At 38.8% G+C, this 15,717-nt stretch overlaps 4 protein-coding genes across 4 annotated transcripts; 3 read left to right on the plus strand and 1 right to left on the minus strand.

Moving 5' to 3' along the window:
• Positions 1-1,014: 1,014 nt before the first annotated feature.
• On the plus strand, positions 1,015-2,596 carry J4E88_004781 (uncharacterized protein; the record flags this gene model as incomplete). The annotated part of the gene is made up of 2 exons (XM_049398425.1): positions 1,015-1,236; positions 1,814-2,596. 2 exons carry the CDS (start codon positions 1,015-1,017, stop codon positions 2,594-2,596), a joined length of 1,005 nt encoding a protein of 334 aa, XP_049255986.1.
• Positions 2,597-3,575: 979 nt separating this feature from the next.
• Positions 3,576-5,349, plus strand: J4E88_004782 (uncharacterized protein; the record flags this gene model as incomplete). The annotated part of the gene is made up of 5 exons (XM_049398426.1): positions 3,576-4,004; positions 4,053-4,520; positions 4,573-4,776; positions 4,831-5,044; positions 5,102-5,349. The coding sequence occupies 5 exons, from the start codon at positions 3,576-3,578 to the stop codon at positions 5,347-5,349; spliced, it is 1,563 nt and encodes a 520-aa protein (XP_049255987.1).
• A 338-nt stretch (positions 5,350-5,687) lies between these two features.
• On the minus strand, positions 5,688-7,125 carry J4E88_004783 (uncharacterized protein; the record flags this gene model as incomplete). Its single annotated transcript, XM_049398427.1, has 3 exons — positions 5,688-6,316; positions 6,372-6,986; positions 7,038-7,125. 3 exons carry the CDS (start codon positions 7,123-7,125, stop codon positions 5,688-5,690), a joined length of 1,332 nt encoding a protein of 443 aa, XP_049255988.1.
• A 691-nt stretch (positions 7,126-7,816) lies between these two features.
• Positions 7,817-8,996, plus strand: J4E88_004784 (uncharacterized protein; the record flags this gene model as incomplete). Its single annotated transcript, XM_049398428.1, has 4 exons — positions 7,817-7,907; positions 8,005-8,625; positions 8,687-8,821; positions 8,869-8,996. The coding sequence occupies 4 exons, from the start codon at positions 7,817-7,819 to the stop codon at positions 8,994-8,996; spliced, it is 975 nt and encodes a 324-aa protein (XP_049255989.1).
• Positions 8,997-15,717: the final 6,721 nt, after the last annotated feature.

Genomic DNA, 15,717 nt, shown 5'->3' on the forward strand with positions numbered 1-15,717 from the left:
AAGGGATGCATTGCAGCTCGCACGACGCGCCTGTTATGAAGCGACCAATGAACAAACACATGAATCAGAGCTTGCTAATCAACAGGCATCGCCGCCAGCAGCATTGAAAGTAGCCATCCTCGGAGGGTTGCATGCGCGCAACGCCTAACCCCACATCGCGGGGGTGGGGCACAGACAGCCGGGTAAAGTTTGCAGCCTCGTGGGCATTTCACACCCGAAGACATGCAAGTCTCTCGCACTGATACACGGAAGGATGCAGGTGGGCCAGCATCTGTGGGCATTGTGCCGGATGCGCACGTGAGGCGGCAGGCAAGGAGCTTGCGGCAGGTGTTGTGCCGAACCCCGGACGCGACGCGACGCGATGCTTAGCTACGCAGTAGCGCCGGAATGCACCTGGGCATCATCGACGTCTCTAAACATGTCGACACCAAAATCACGATGCCCTTCATCGCAATGTACTTTGTCTAGTACCTACTATTGCACTTTCTATCACGACTCGAGCACTAGGAGCGCCATGATCCCCTAGCACCCTATGCTCTCCTCTTTCAACTCGACTGCGCCGCACACGATGCGCGCGAACATCCGCGTAGAAAGCCACGACGAACACAACGCCCTCGAAATCCCGACTGTATATGGTCAGCCAAAAATCGGACGTAGCGACCGAAAGGGTCTCCTCCTTTGTGGGCCAGGGAAGCAGTACCACTCTATCCCACCCACTCATAGGGAAAATTGGACACCCGTCTACATAAAAGATAGAAGGAAACAACTCAGGATGCCTACGTTGGATTACGATCTTGCTAACACTTGTTTCAACACGAATGTAGGCTGCAGGGCGCCTGTTCAGCTCCCTTGTTGAATGGGGTGGTGCCACAGATAGCCCTTCCTATCGTCAGCCAGGACCATGGTAGCCACCGCTCGCATCACTCGTACCGCCATTCATCTCGAACCCACACATAAAATCTGCAACATTTTATTTTCGCCCCGAGCACCTCCAGCCACATCTCACCATCCAACATGGACGAGGACAGCTTTACGCCCGAGGACAGGGCTATCATGGATCACACAGACATTGATGTGTTCATGTCGGACTACAGATCACCGCCAGTTGGGAGAAGTCTGGAAGACCTACCCACCGAGCTCATCGGCATGATCGCTGAGAATCTCGACAAGAAATCTCTGAGCATACTACAAGCGCTCGGCAGTCGGACTATATTACAGGCCATCGATCATGCTCTTGTAAGTACCTTTCCCCTTACCCAAAGCTCGATCTTTCCCTAGCTTGTACTCTATATCACTCCAAGGTGCTCGTTAATGAGTCGCTAACCACCCTACTTAGACCGAAGCGAAGTTTTCCAGCCGGAGATGTCAAACCACTATCACGAGCGTCGAACGTCTCGAGGCCCTGTCCCGTTTACGATTTGCAACCCGTATTCGCGCACTCGACATATACTCCGAATTGGAATGTCGGTCACCGGAGAGCTTGCGATACGGTCCAAGCCTGGACACAACGAAATCGCCTTGCATTGGAACCACGCTCAGCGAATCTGACGTGCGAAACTTGTTCAGTGCTATCTTTCGGCGTCTACCAAATCTGAAGAGTATCACGCTTCGCGCACCTCCCGCGCTGGAAGGGATGGCTGACGAATTGTGCTACCCCGTGATTTCAACATCCAATCCTTTGGCAATGGGTGTTATGGGGTTCCGTCCCGAGTTTTCGAGAGCCTATTCACCAAAACACACCCATACCATGCATGCGCTTCCCATATACAGAGTCATGCATGCTCTTGTGGACACCATACGACTTGCGCCACAGCAGCTTGAAGAGTTCAGGGTTGTAGGGTTCAGGTTGAAGTGGCAGACTTGGCTACTTGGGACTCCAAAGTCGCTCTTCGAGACGATTTCACCTGCCTTACGTGGCTTAACGTCATTGAACCTGGAACTCGACATGGCCACCTTGAAGACTGATGCATACATGTTAGCCCTCGTCAAGCTTATCAATACCAATGCAAATCTCCAAGCATTGGCTTTGTCTGTTGGCGATCAGGGTATCGGTAAGTATCAGATCCGCAATGAGAGTTGGGCTCCTCTGCTCCAGCTACTGGGCGACAGTCCTCCATTCCGCCTACGTTCGCTCCATATCAACGGACTCGTTACGAGCACTACTGCACCTACACTCGCGAGTATCATCAACGTACACTCCTCCACGATCCGTCGCATTGTCCTCAAGAACACGAACTTCCATTACCCGAATACCCTTCGCGCTTTCTTCAGGGCTTGCGCCAATTCGGCCGTAAGCTACTACGAGACCGAGAACTTCTACTTCCATGAGAGGACTATGATAGTAGGCAGGTATCTTGCTGATGATACTGTCGAGAACGACGGCGCAGAACTGCATGAAGATGTCAACAACAACCACTGTGACTCTGATGCATCCTGCCACGATTGGGTAAAAGTGAATTGGGACAGTTTTGATGAGGAGGATAAATGGAAGTTGGTCTTCGAAAATGAGCAAGGGCAGAAGCGGCGCAGCTACATGTACGACAACTTCATGAACGTGGTGGAGATGGTCAAGGAGGGCAGTCTGAGAGACTCCTAAGTCAGTCTAGCTTAGAGACTACGTTGTCTTAGACACTGTTTGCTGCTTCAGATTCAAAACTACGTAGGTGGCATGCCCGTAGAGTTGCAAGGTTCTATCTGGAAAGTGCCCCACCACCTTCGCAGTCAACTTTCCCCGCCTCTCAACCATCAACTTCATTTTCTGTCCACATCAGCGGATCGCAACACTTGCTTTGAATACTTTGATCCTTCAGGCGGGCACGAGTCTCTCCACTTCCCGATTCCGAAGTGGAGGACATGAAGTTTATTGACTCGCTATGCACAGCTGTGAAAGTTAGTACATGCAGATCTTTACTGTACTTCACGATCATGGCCAATGTCACACGGCGTTATCGCTCCGACCGCACGGTAGTACCGTACAGCCTGTGAAATCCCTGGGTTTCCCTGATTGTAAATTCGATGTTGGTGTTCTGAGGTCGCATGTTTCTAGGGTTATTGTGGCGACCTTGATAGAGTTTCGAAGCGACAGCCTAGCCATGTGCTATTCCAAACAGATGGCGGGTAGCAAGACAAGCACTAAAACGGCAGAAACTGCCGGGCGTTTTGTCACTCTTCCTGAATAGCTACCGGGCATCGTGATGATTGGTCCCATACGCCACGCGGAAACGGGAAGTACCAGCATTAATACCTGAGATATTGTACATGGTACACCGCCACCTCCGCACTCCACACTTTAGACTGCCTGTGGATTCCGGGGTAGGGGCAAGCTAAGCATTTCCAGGCACTATCGGCATATATTGGGACAAGAATGCAGGTGGGACCACATTCACAAAGATCTGCATGCCAGTCTGGATGAAAGGGATGCCCTGTTATGAGGCAGAAGGATCGCTGGTGCCAGCCTCTCTAGTTGAAAGTTTATCGCTTCTTGAAGCTAACCCTACTTCGCAACATCGAGCAAAAACCTCGCCGCGTCGTCTTGAAATTCTTCATCACCATCTTTGGAGAGAGAAATCACCAAAATGCCCGATCTAACAAGCAGTCTGCTTTCCAATTGGAAATGCCTCGCGGCATGTACTCTCGTCTCCATGTCGCCGTTCCAGTACGGCATCGACTTTGGTGCTATCGGCGGTCTACAAGCCATGCGCGGCTTTCTCGAAGTCTTTGGCCATCCTGATCCCATGACGCCTATAGGCTACAACATCTCTCCCGAGCGTCAGCAACTCATCTCGTCTTTGATGACACTGGGTGCTTTTATCAGCTCAATGTTCGCTGGTGTCTTCGCGAAGAAGCTGGGGAGGCGCCAATGTCTCTGGATGGCCAGTGCGCTTTGCTGCGTTGCGAACATTGTCATGATGACTACGACCAACATTGCGGGATTGTATTCTGGACGGCTCTTGATTGGGATTGCAAATGGGTGGTATATGACCTTTTCGCAGCTTTATATCCAGGTCCGTGTTCCCATTCCTTCGTCCGTTACATCACTGACCTACGACCAGGAATCTGCCCCAGCTCGATACCGCGGTCTCATGATATCCGTTTTCCAGATCTGGACTTCGGTGGGCACACTCATCGGCACTGTGATCGACAACGCAACACACGATATGAACGGTCGGAACTCGTATATCATCCCACTTGGAATGATCTTCATCGTCCCGGTTCTCATGTCTCTTGGCCTGTTCTTCATTCCCGAATCGCCACGTTGGCTGATTCTAGTCGAGAAGCCAGCACAAGCTGAGAAGGCGCTCTTGTGGATGCGTCCCCACCCTGAAAGTGTACCCGGGGAAGTAGCAGAGATCCAAGCGGCGATCGATGCGGAGAAGGCTGTCAAGTCGAGCGCGAACTTCCTGGACATCTGGAAAGATCCTGTTGATCGTAGGCGCACGCTGTTGGCTATTGCTGCGGTATCGACTCAGGCTGCTTCGGGTGCCATGTTCGTGATTGCGTATGGAACGTACTTCTTCCAGGTCAGTGCATCGCTCCCGTTCTCTAGAGTATGCCAGGCTAACATTAAGCAAGATGGCGAATGTTGGTAGCCCCTTCATGAACTCCTGCATCTTGACCGCAGTCGGTGTCGTCGTAGTCATGATCAACAGCAGTGTTATCTCAAAGATTGGTCGCCGCCGCGTTTTCCTCATGACCGGTCTTTCTATCTGTGGTGTTACGCAGCTTATCATCGCGGCTGTCTACCACGTCAATCCTGGCACGACTAGCACTGGAAAGGTGAGTTTATCTTTCTTTCGTGGAATATGCGAGCTTCTTACTGACCTGTCCAAGGCTATTGTCGGTCTCTCGGTGATTTACATCATCGGTTACAACGGTATGATCGCGGCTTACGCCTGGCTCTCTGGTGGAGAAATCCCATCGCAGCGTCTACGCTCATACACGTTTGGTATCGCATCGGCCGTCGCTTTCGCAGGTGCTTGGCTCACCACCTTCACTGCACCATACTTCATCAACCCTGACTCCCTCAATTGGGGTCCTGAATATGGTAAGACATCCATATTTACTTCTCTATACTCGAACCCCATACTAACATCATATGTAGGCTGGATCTGGGGACCATCCTGCTTCATCACAGCAGCATGGGTGTACTTCTACCTGCCCGAGATCAAGAACCGCACTTTGGAAGAGATTGACGAGATGTTTGAGGCTAGGCTTCCAGCGCGCAAGTTCAGGAAGTACGTCTGTACTGGCCGTGTTGCAGCTGGTCCTGACGACAAGATCGAGAGCCGTGATAGCGACAAGGATGAAGTTGTGCATCACGAGGTTGTCGGTGCTGAGAAGAGTGGCTGAGCTAAGACTTGCTGCGACGAGTGTATCTTTTTGTGGAAGGAGACGTCGCTTGACGCCTCTGGCTCGCACATACAGTTAGGCTTTGCTCTTGGGATAAATCGATTTTCTCACCCCTTCGACTACGCGGTACTTCTGCTTCGCCGTCATTGCTGATGTGTCTCGGTGCTATTACCGAACTGACGGAGTGCTGAACGTGACTTACGTACCTCTGAGCTGTGCACGTTTTCGGAGACATGATGCAAGACTGATACCATTTGCCACAGATATATCATGAAGCAGTTTCAATAAACTTTAAAATCTTGTTGGGCGTATCCTTGTGAGGTTTCCGCTCAATTTATCTACGCAGCAACAGCACTAGCCTTCTTGATCGACTCATCCCCCAGTTCCTCCGCATGCTTCTCAGCATCATGTTGGAATACCCAATCCTCTCTCGGGAACTGAATCAGCGTGGGGTCCTTCTTCACCTTCTCCCAATCCGTCTTGTGCCACATGTCCCTCGTCGTCTCACCCGTTTTCTGCACAGCCTTGACGCGGTCGTAGCGTATATCCTGATACGCTCGTAACGCGCCTCGTACGTTATCCTTTCCAGCTTTTCGTAGCAACACGGCGAGTGTGACACCATCTTCGAGTGCTTGCGTCGCGCCTTGCGCACTTGTTGGAAGGAAGGGATGCGCTGCGTCGCCTAGCAAGCATATCCGACCGTGACCTGGCGCGGAGCCATAGCCTGAAACCCAGTTGGGCAACGGGTCTCGGTATACGAGTTTCCAATCAACGAGTTTCTCTTCCGGTGTCTTGGAAACGATCTTCCAGCACATTGGATCCCAGCCGTCCAACACAGTCTTGACGTCTTTGAGGTAGCCGGGGAAGGACCATGATTCGTCGATGTCGTGGTCGTCACGGTGGGTGAGCACCCAGCAGCAGTCGGTACCATTTTTGATGGTGCTGAAAAGGAAGTGTACGTCTGGGCCTATGAAGTTGTTAGCATGCGATTAGTCGCAACGGTGGGGTGGAAGAAGGCTTACCGATCCATCCATTAAAGGTATCGCCATTCTCGCAGAACTGCTTTGTCTCCGGGTCTGCGACCATGTCCTTGTTGGTGAACCAAGCTCGCCATACGGCGTATCCACTGCTCTTTGGCTTGTCTTCGTATCCCAACACCAGTGTTCTTGCCTTACTTCGAACACCGTCACTCGCAACCACGAGGTCGCCAGCAACGCGCGTGCCATCTTCTAGCACGATGCCTGCCTCCTTATCATCCTCCCAGTATTTCTCCACTCGTTGTCCCAAATTGATCTCCACGCCAATCTCCTTGGCATAGTTGAACACAATCTCGTGTAGTTCACCGCGATGCCCATTGAAGTTCGGCGCCTTCTCGTCGCGTGGCGGCGTCTTCTGGTTTATGACAATCTCGCCAGTATCCCATTTGTGAATGTTGAAGCCGTATTCGGTGAGATCGATCGAAATCTTGCGCATGTCGCGCGCGACGCGTCCATCACTCCAACGTGCGAAGATGCGCCCAGCATTGGGACCGAAGGTTATTATGTCGCCGAGGATCTTGAGCGAGGGGAAGGATTCGTAGATGACGGGTGTGTGGCCATGGCGGATGCATTCTATGGCTGCTGTGAGGCCACCGAAACCTGGTGATGTGTGTTAGAATGGGGCTGTGGCACGGACTGCTAAGGACGTACCTGCGCCGATAATGATGACTTTGATACCAGTCTGTGGCTTTGTGCCATTGGTGACTGGACCGTTGTCGTTGGTCTCTAGAGAGGACATCTTGGGTAGTTTGGTTTCGTCTATTCGCGCACGGAGTGGCATGCGCGACTTCAATCAAGCTTCACGACTGGGCGGAATAAGGTAACACAACGCGATTCGATGCGAGAAGAGGTCCCAGGTATCCAGACGCATCGACCAGGTAATTGCTCGTGAGCGTGGGGCTCAGCAACCCTGCATCTACCGATGATATGGCCATGTACCCATCCTTCTCAGTAACTTCAACCAGGCGAGATGGAGCCGATGGCCGAGGGTGCAAGCGCGAGTCGTGGCGCTGAGGGCCTGCAGGTGCTGGACGCCTCTCCCGGCATGTCCCCTCCTTGGGGTGGAGTCGTATCAATGCGAGGTGGATCGGCGTATCTGCCGGTTAAAGGATGTTGACGCGTGATGCGAGGTCATTGGGGACGCGAAGCAAAGGTTATAGCTGCCCCACATTGGTGCTAACCTTCCCCGCCTTGTACCCCGCAACTTACACCCAAACTGCACTTGTCCATTCCCAGCGCATTCTGTCCCGAAGATGACACAGATGCCGTGGACATGGGCGGAACTTCGCGTGCAGTCTCGATGCTTCCGGATGGAAGTTGCTGTGGTAAACGGACTCGGTCCCAGGGATAGCGAGAGCGATACTTATGCACTCCCCTTGATAAGATTCTAAGGCTCAGGCTGTTGCTCCTCGAGCATATCAAGAGCTACAATGTCGACTCTAACTCATTCTGAATGGGATGAGAAGACGGGCGGTCTTGAAGTCGCGAAAGCTTTCGCCAAGCAAATTCATGGCAAGAATGGTAGGATGTCCATGTGCTTACGCTGTTGAAAGCTGATGTTGACCTAAAAAAGTGCTCATTACCGGTGTATCTCCTGAAAGCATCGGCTCGTCTATAGCCCTCTCGGTTGCCTCCCAAAATCCAGCGCTCCTCATCTTCGCCTCACGCACCAAGTCCAAACTAGAAGAGGTCGTGAAGAGCATCCAGAATGCCTATCCAGACGTCATAGTCAAAGTAGTCCTTCTTGACTTGATGTCTCAAGAATCTGTAAAGACTGCTGCAAAAGAAGCGTCGCAATTGACGAGCCGCTTGGATCTGATCATCAACAATGCTGGTATCATGACAACGGCGCGTCAGACTACCAAAGAAGGCCTCGAAGGTCAATTTGGCGCCAACCATATTGGCCACTTCCTCTTGACCAACCTGCTCATGCCTCAGCTTCTGGCCTCAGCTTCCTCTTCAGATGAAGGTAGCACCCGCGTCATCAACCTCACTTCTGCTGGTCATCGGTTGAGCCCCGTTCGATTCTCTGATTACAACTGGGAGAAGAGCAACGACGAGATACCCGAAGAAGAGAGGCACGTGCAGCTTCCTCCGAAGTTTGCGAAGGGCGCAGATGATGGATACAACGGGTGGCTGGCCTATGGACAGGCGAAGACGGCGAACATGCTATTTTCAGTGGGCCTAAACGAGAAGTACAGAGGAAAGGGTGTGAGAAGTTATGCTGTGCATCCCGGATGTGAGTACCCCGCCGTGCAAGCCTTTTGAGTGCGTAGTTTCAGAATCGCTGATGAGTTCAGCAATCTGGACTGGTCTCAGTCGAAACCTGGACGCGGATGGCGAGGCTGCGATTCGTAGTGTAAGTCCGTTCTGGAAGAACCTTGATCAGGGTGCTGCGACGGTACTGGTCGCGGCGCTAGACCCAGCATTGGACGGTAAGTGAAGGTTCAGTCCGCAAAACTCGACACTGACAACGTACTAGAATCGAAGGGTATCATGCTGTCTGACTGTCAAATGTGTGATGCGATGCCATACGCGACTGATCCTAAGTTGGCCGATCGACTATGGGCCTTGAGTGAGAAGCTGGTGCAGAACAGCTTCAAGTTGTGAGGTAAAGCGATGGTCAACGAAGTAAGAGATCAGTTGTGCAATGACAAAGTGAAGGGTAGGATGAGGAATGAGATTACCTAAGTATTGTCAAAAGTCGATGCCGGTAGTGGCTGAGGAAAAGGATCACTGCATGACACCCGTTTCGCAATTTCCGTCAATGCCCTTGAATGATGCAGAGGTGTTTGTTTGTTGCGGTATTCGTACCTAGTGGCTTAGTCGTACTCCACCACCGCTGTCGGATAAGATAAGCGTGCACGTTCCACCGCGTCTTTCCCTAATGTTACATTCTAAGGTTAACTTCTCTGTCTTTTGCGCTTAAGCCTAAAAAGTCTTTTTATAAGAGTACTTTAGTTATATATTTATTAGTAAACTAATAATTCTATAGTAGAAGCTAGTCTAAAAAGAGTAAAGTCTATTATTAGTATATAAAAAGACGTATTTCTAAAAAAGTTAAAATTTTATGTTTAAAGGTATAGGCGTTAAGTAGACTAAGGCTTAGGTTCTTAGTACTACTACTTCTAGCGTAGTTAAAGCTTTTAAAATTTAGAGTAGTAAAGTAACTATTTTATAAATACTAATATTTACTTATATTATAGTAGAGAGAATTATAATATAATTATATATTCTTAATAGCTTATAACTAACTAAGCTATAAATTATAAAGTAATAAAATACTAAAATCTTAGCTTATAAAATCTTTATTCTTATTCTTATTCTTATTTTATAGCTTATAGTAAATTAAAGATTTAAAAACTTATTAAAGATATAAATAGTAGCTTAAATCTAATACTAAAGCTATACTAGCTAAATAAGCTTTTAACTACGTTACTAATACCTTTTTTATAAGTTCTTTTAGCGTTAGTAAGTCTAAAGCTAATCTTATTACTAGTTATATTACTTTACTTACTAAAGCTTAATTAAGCTCTATTATTATTACTATATTAATTACTTTTCTCTTAAATACATTACTATTACTTTATAAGTTTTCTTAAAGTTATTATTTTAAAAGCTATTATAAAAGCTACTATAAACTACTTTATTTTAGCTATACTAAAGGCTATTATAAGTACTTTATAGCGCTACTTTACTAGTACTTTAGAGCTATACGCTAGACCTATTAATATTTCTATTATTTTTATTTCTATTATTTCTATTATCTTTATTATATATATAACTAGTGTAAAGTCTTTTATTATTTTCTTTTTTAGCTTTACTTTTTAGAAGCTTATTAGTAAGATATATAAGCTCTTTATTAGGCGTAATATTAATTTCTTACTTATAATAAAATAGTAATACTACTCTTTTATAAAATATACTAGCACTAACTTTATTACTTATACTATTCTTTTTTATAACTTAGTATACATAGTAAAGCTTATAGTAATACTATTACTATCTCTAGCTATTAAAAAGGCTATATATTAGTAATATAAAGCTTTAGCTAAAATACTTTATAAAAGTTCTAAAATATAGAATAAAAAAAATATAGCGTTTATAGCTTATCTTCTATAGAAAGATACTATTTATTAAATAGTAGCTATAATAAACTACTTTAAGTTCTATTAAGACCTAAGCTATAAGAGAGTAGTTATCTTTATTAGCTTAAGTTATATTATATTAATAGCTAAAAAGTTTCTCTTCTTAGTAAAGCTTTAAAAGTAATATATTATTAGTCTATATAGAAGCCTTAGTGCTAATAGTAATATATACTAAATATATTAAAATCTTAAAATCTTCTAGTAGTTCTAGAATAATATTAAAAGCTAGGCATTTTTTAATATCTTTTTACTAAATAGAGTCTATAAAATTAGGTATAAAGCACTATTTAGTTATATATATTAAAGAAGAAGATATTTAGTAATAGTAGTTTACTAAGCTATTTATCTAAAGTAGTTATCTTTATATATACTTATTTATTAGTAAACTAATAATTTTATAGCTTATAAACTAGTTCTAAAAAAGTAAAGTTTATTACTAGCTTACTAAAAAATATATAACTAAAAGTTTTACTTACTCTTAAAAGTAGATAAGCTAAAGCTTAGAGCTTTAGTACTACTATTTCTAAAATAGTTAAAGCTTTTAAATTTTTTAAGCTAGCTAAAGAGCTATTTTAATACTAAAGTACTTTATAAGAGAATTTTAATACTAATCTCTAAAAAGATTATAATATAATTATATACGCTTATTAGCTTATAACTAATAAAGTAATATATTTTAAAAGTTTATAGTTAGAATATATATATTAAAATCTCTCTTAGTAAAAGTATACTTTTTTTATTTTATAAGTTACTTTTAGAAATTAAAGATATATTAAAGTAGCTTAAATCTAATACTAAATACTATACTAGTACTTTAAACTATTTATAAGTCTTCTAGATAATTATAAGTTTATATAAAACTAATCTCTTACTAGTTATATTACTTTACTATTTTACTAAAAAGCTCTACTAAGTTACTTTATTATTACTATATTAATTACTTTTTATATAACTATATTACTATTATAAAGCTTGTATAAGCTACTTTACTTTTACTAAAAAAGAGTTTATTAAAGAAGCTATTTTAAAAGCTATTCTAGTAACTATAAAATAAGATACTATCTATATAATAAGAAATATAATATAAAGCTCTATCTTAGATTATATATATTATTCTAAAGCTATAGAGAGTTTTATAGAAAGTTCTATAGAAAGTTTTATTAATACTTCTATTATTTTAAAAGATTATCTAATTAGAGTAAAGCTTTTATTTATTTATTTCTCTATTCTTATATTTAAAAAGCTTACTAATAAAATATATAAGCTATTCTAAAATAGTAAGTATAATTTTATTTTTATAGACTAGATAGAAGATTATCTAATTAGTAAGCTAACTAAAAAAAAGCTATTAATTACTATTACTATTTATATTTATAATTTTATATATATAGTAAAGCTAAATAAAAAGCTTATACTATCTTTATATCTAGCTTAGGCTATACACTAGTAATATAAAGCTATTACTAAAATTCTAGATATAAATAATAAGAAATAGAATACTAAGAATAAAGTATTTATAGCTTATTTTCTCTTACTTAATACTATTACTTAAATAGATATTATAGTAGTATTCTATAGTTACCTTAAATAAAACTTATAGAATAAAGATAAAGTTATAGTTAATAGAGAATAGGTATAGTAAGTTCTATTAGTAGTATTTCTATAGCTATATATTATATTATTACTAGATATTTCTAGTTATTTCTAGTTATAGTATAAACTAGAAAGTTATATAGATAAGTATAGAGTTAGTGTTAGGCTCTAGCCTATAAAAGCCTAGGCTAACTTAGCTATAGACATAAATACCTTAGAATTACTATTATAGCTTAGTAGTAATTTATCTCTAGTCTTTTTAGAATAATATACTTAATTATAGTTTAATATTATATATCTAGTATTTAACTAACTTTATTATTTAATATTTAAATTACTTTACTTTATAATACTTTTATATATACTATTTAGATATAATAAGCTCTAAAGTAAATTTCTTTAGTATAATATAATATAGTAGTAAGTAAGCTATACTATTCTTGCGCGTAATAAATAATAACTAAGAAAAATTAGCTTTTATATCTCTAAAGATAGTAATACTATCTACTAAGAAACTTATAAACTTATTAGAAGCTTCTTTAAATATTACTAACTTAGCCTTAATTATTAGAAATAGTAATACGCTATTAGAGCTTATTTTAAAGCTAACTAGGCTTTTATAAACTACTACTACTAAAAATAAAAATAAATAAGCTATCTTAATTTATAAACTTAAGAAGTTATATAAGTAGAAATAATTAGAGTATACTTATTAAGATATAGCTTATTTTAAAGAATTAAAGTATAAAATACTTATAGATAACTACTTAGCTCTTAAAGTAGATATTATCTACTATACTTTAATTATAAAAAGTAAGTTTTAGTTAAATTTAGAAGCTTTATACTTTAAAAATCTAAAGATATTTACTATTATAGTAAAGTATTAATATAGAGTAGAGTAATAAAACGTAGTTAGTAACTTTATATAGTAATCTTATTATAGGTATATTTTCTAAACACTTTATACTTACTATATATAACTATAGAATTTAATAAAACTCTTTTTCTAATATTTACTATAGATATAGTACTTTAATAATAATAATAATATACTTATAAAAAGTAATAGTAATAGAAGCTTCTTTAGTAAACTTAGAAGTAGACTTAAAAGTAGTAATAAGTAAGCTATAAAGCTGTTAGGCTATAGAATTATTAAAATATTCTTAATTTTAGAATTTAACGTAGAAATAAGCTTTCTAGATAATATATAGATACTAATAGTAATAATAAAAAGAGTAGAAAGTAGAGTAGAAGTTAGAGCGTAGTATAATATAGCTTTTCTCTTAGCTATAGAGCTAGGTAGATAAAAGCGCTGCGTAAGTAAACTCTAGGTCTAGAGTAATATTAAATTATAGTACTATACTACTATAAAATATAAATAATTAATATTTACGTAGGTAAACTATAGTATAGAGAATAGTAGCCTAAAGAGAGTTATATAAAGCTTTATATATAAAGAATACTTTTTTTATTCTTTTTTTTTTATTCTATAACTTTCTATCTTAAAGAACTTTTTATATCTTTAAGAAATTTAAATATCTAGCTAAATATCTAAGTATAACTTCTAAGCTTAATACTAATACTAATATTACTTTAAAGATATTAAACTCTACTTTTCTTTATATATCTACTACTTAGATAGATACTTCTAACTTTTTAATACCTAGCCTAAGTAATAGTTACTTAGTACTACTAATAAGCTTAGTTTTTTATAGAGTTAGTATTACTAATACTTATATAACTTTTAATATTTTATAGCTTAGAGTATAGATATATAATAGTAACTTAGATAATATAGTAGTAACTTTCTAAAATATTATAATAACTCTTCTAATAGAGTTTAACTTAAAGAATCTAGTACTATATACTTATCTTTATATAGACGTACTTTTTATTATTAAGCTATTCTAGATAAATACGCTATTTATAGACTATACTATAAAAAAAAAAAAAATAAAGCCTTTACTTAAAAGAAATTTAAGTATTAGAAAATAGTAAATAGTATATATACTTATACTATAATAGTACTAGTACTTATAGTAGTTAAAAAGTATATATAGCGTAAAGAACTCTATTTTTAGACTTTACTCTAGAAGTTAGAGATACTTAGAATTATCTAGAGAAAGAGAGATAAGCTAGTAGTATAAGTATAGTAGTAACTAGACTAGTAAGCTAAGAAATAGTAGTTATAGGCGCTCTAAAATAATCTAAGTATTATTATAAAGTATAGAAAGCTATAGTAAGAGCTAGAGACTTATTAGTATAGATAGAGAATAGATAGATAAGTAGGTAAGTAGGTAGATAGGTAAAAATAAATATAGATAGTAAGTAGTAATTACGTAATATAGCTAATATAGCTAGACTTATAGATAATTATATATAAAATATAGATTACTAGTAATTATATAAGTATCTTATAGGTATCTTAGATTAGTTTAGAGTCTTTGTACTAGCGTAGCTAGACTTACTTAGTTTCTTTTTAGTATTACGTAATTATATAAGGCTTATACTAGTACTAGTTAATAGTAGTAAGATATAGTAGAGATATTTACTATATATAACTACTTATAGTATAACTACTAAGTATATAATTATAAAACTATCTTTAGAGAAGTACTTTCTATCTTTTTAATAAGTACTTAAAAAATAAACTTTACTATAAATTTTTTTAATAAAACTACTTACTTTACTTAAAATACTTACTTCTAAAACTATATAAGACTTAAAGTGTTTTAGATACTTACTTAAAAGAAACTTAAAGTAGTTATACTTAATATACTTAGTTCTAAGTTATTATAGTATCTTATAGTATATAATAAACTTAAGTAAGCTAAATAAAAACTAGATTAGAATTTTAACTTTTTTTTAGTCTACTTTAATATACTTTAAAGTAAACTAAGTAACTACTTAAAAAAGTAGCGCTATATAAACTTTATAAGTACTTTTTTTTTTAATATTTAAAAAGAACTTTTACTTTAAAACTAGAAAAACTATAATATAGTTTTTAAGCTTAATATTTTAGCTTACTACTATTAAAGTAAGATAAAGCGTACTACTATACTTTTAGAGTATTTAGCTTATAAAAAGAAGTTTTATAGCTATTAAGTCTAAGACTTTTTTTTAAAGCTTTTATAAACTTAAAAAAAAACTAAAAAGCTTAGTTTAGTAAAATCTAACTTATAACTAGCTAAACTAAACTAAAATAGTTTAAAAAACTTTAATATAGTTTATTAAGAGTATAATAAAACTAAATACTTTTAAAAAGACTATCTAAAGTCTAAAAAAAATTCTAAAAGCTTATCTAGTTAGAGATTAGAAAAAAATAGTAAGTAGAAAAGCTAAAGTTTTTTTTAGCTACTTATATTACTTTAAACTTAGTATTTTAAAACTTAGAACTTTTTTATAATACGCTTTACTCTAAGCTAGTAAAGCTACTAATAGTAAAGATATTACTTAGCTAATTAGAGCCTATTAAGACTTTAGTAAATAAAAGTTTTTAGTTAAACTTTATTTTAGTATTACTTACTATAAAGTAAAGCTTACTAGTTTACTTTTTATTTAAGCTATTAGTAAATAGAGTAAATAGTAAA

The sequence above is a fragment of the Alternaria novae-zelandiae genome (genome assembly GCF_023758075.1).
Source record: "Alternaria novae-zelandiae strain BMP 2774 chromosome Unknown scaffold_8, whole genome shotgun sequence".
NCBI lineage: Eukaryota > Fungi > Ascomycota > Dothideomycetes > Pleosporales > Pleosporaceae > Alternaria > Alternaria novae-zelandiae.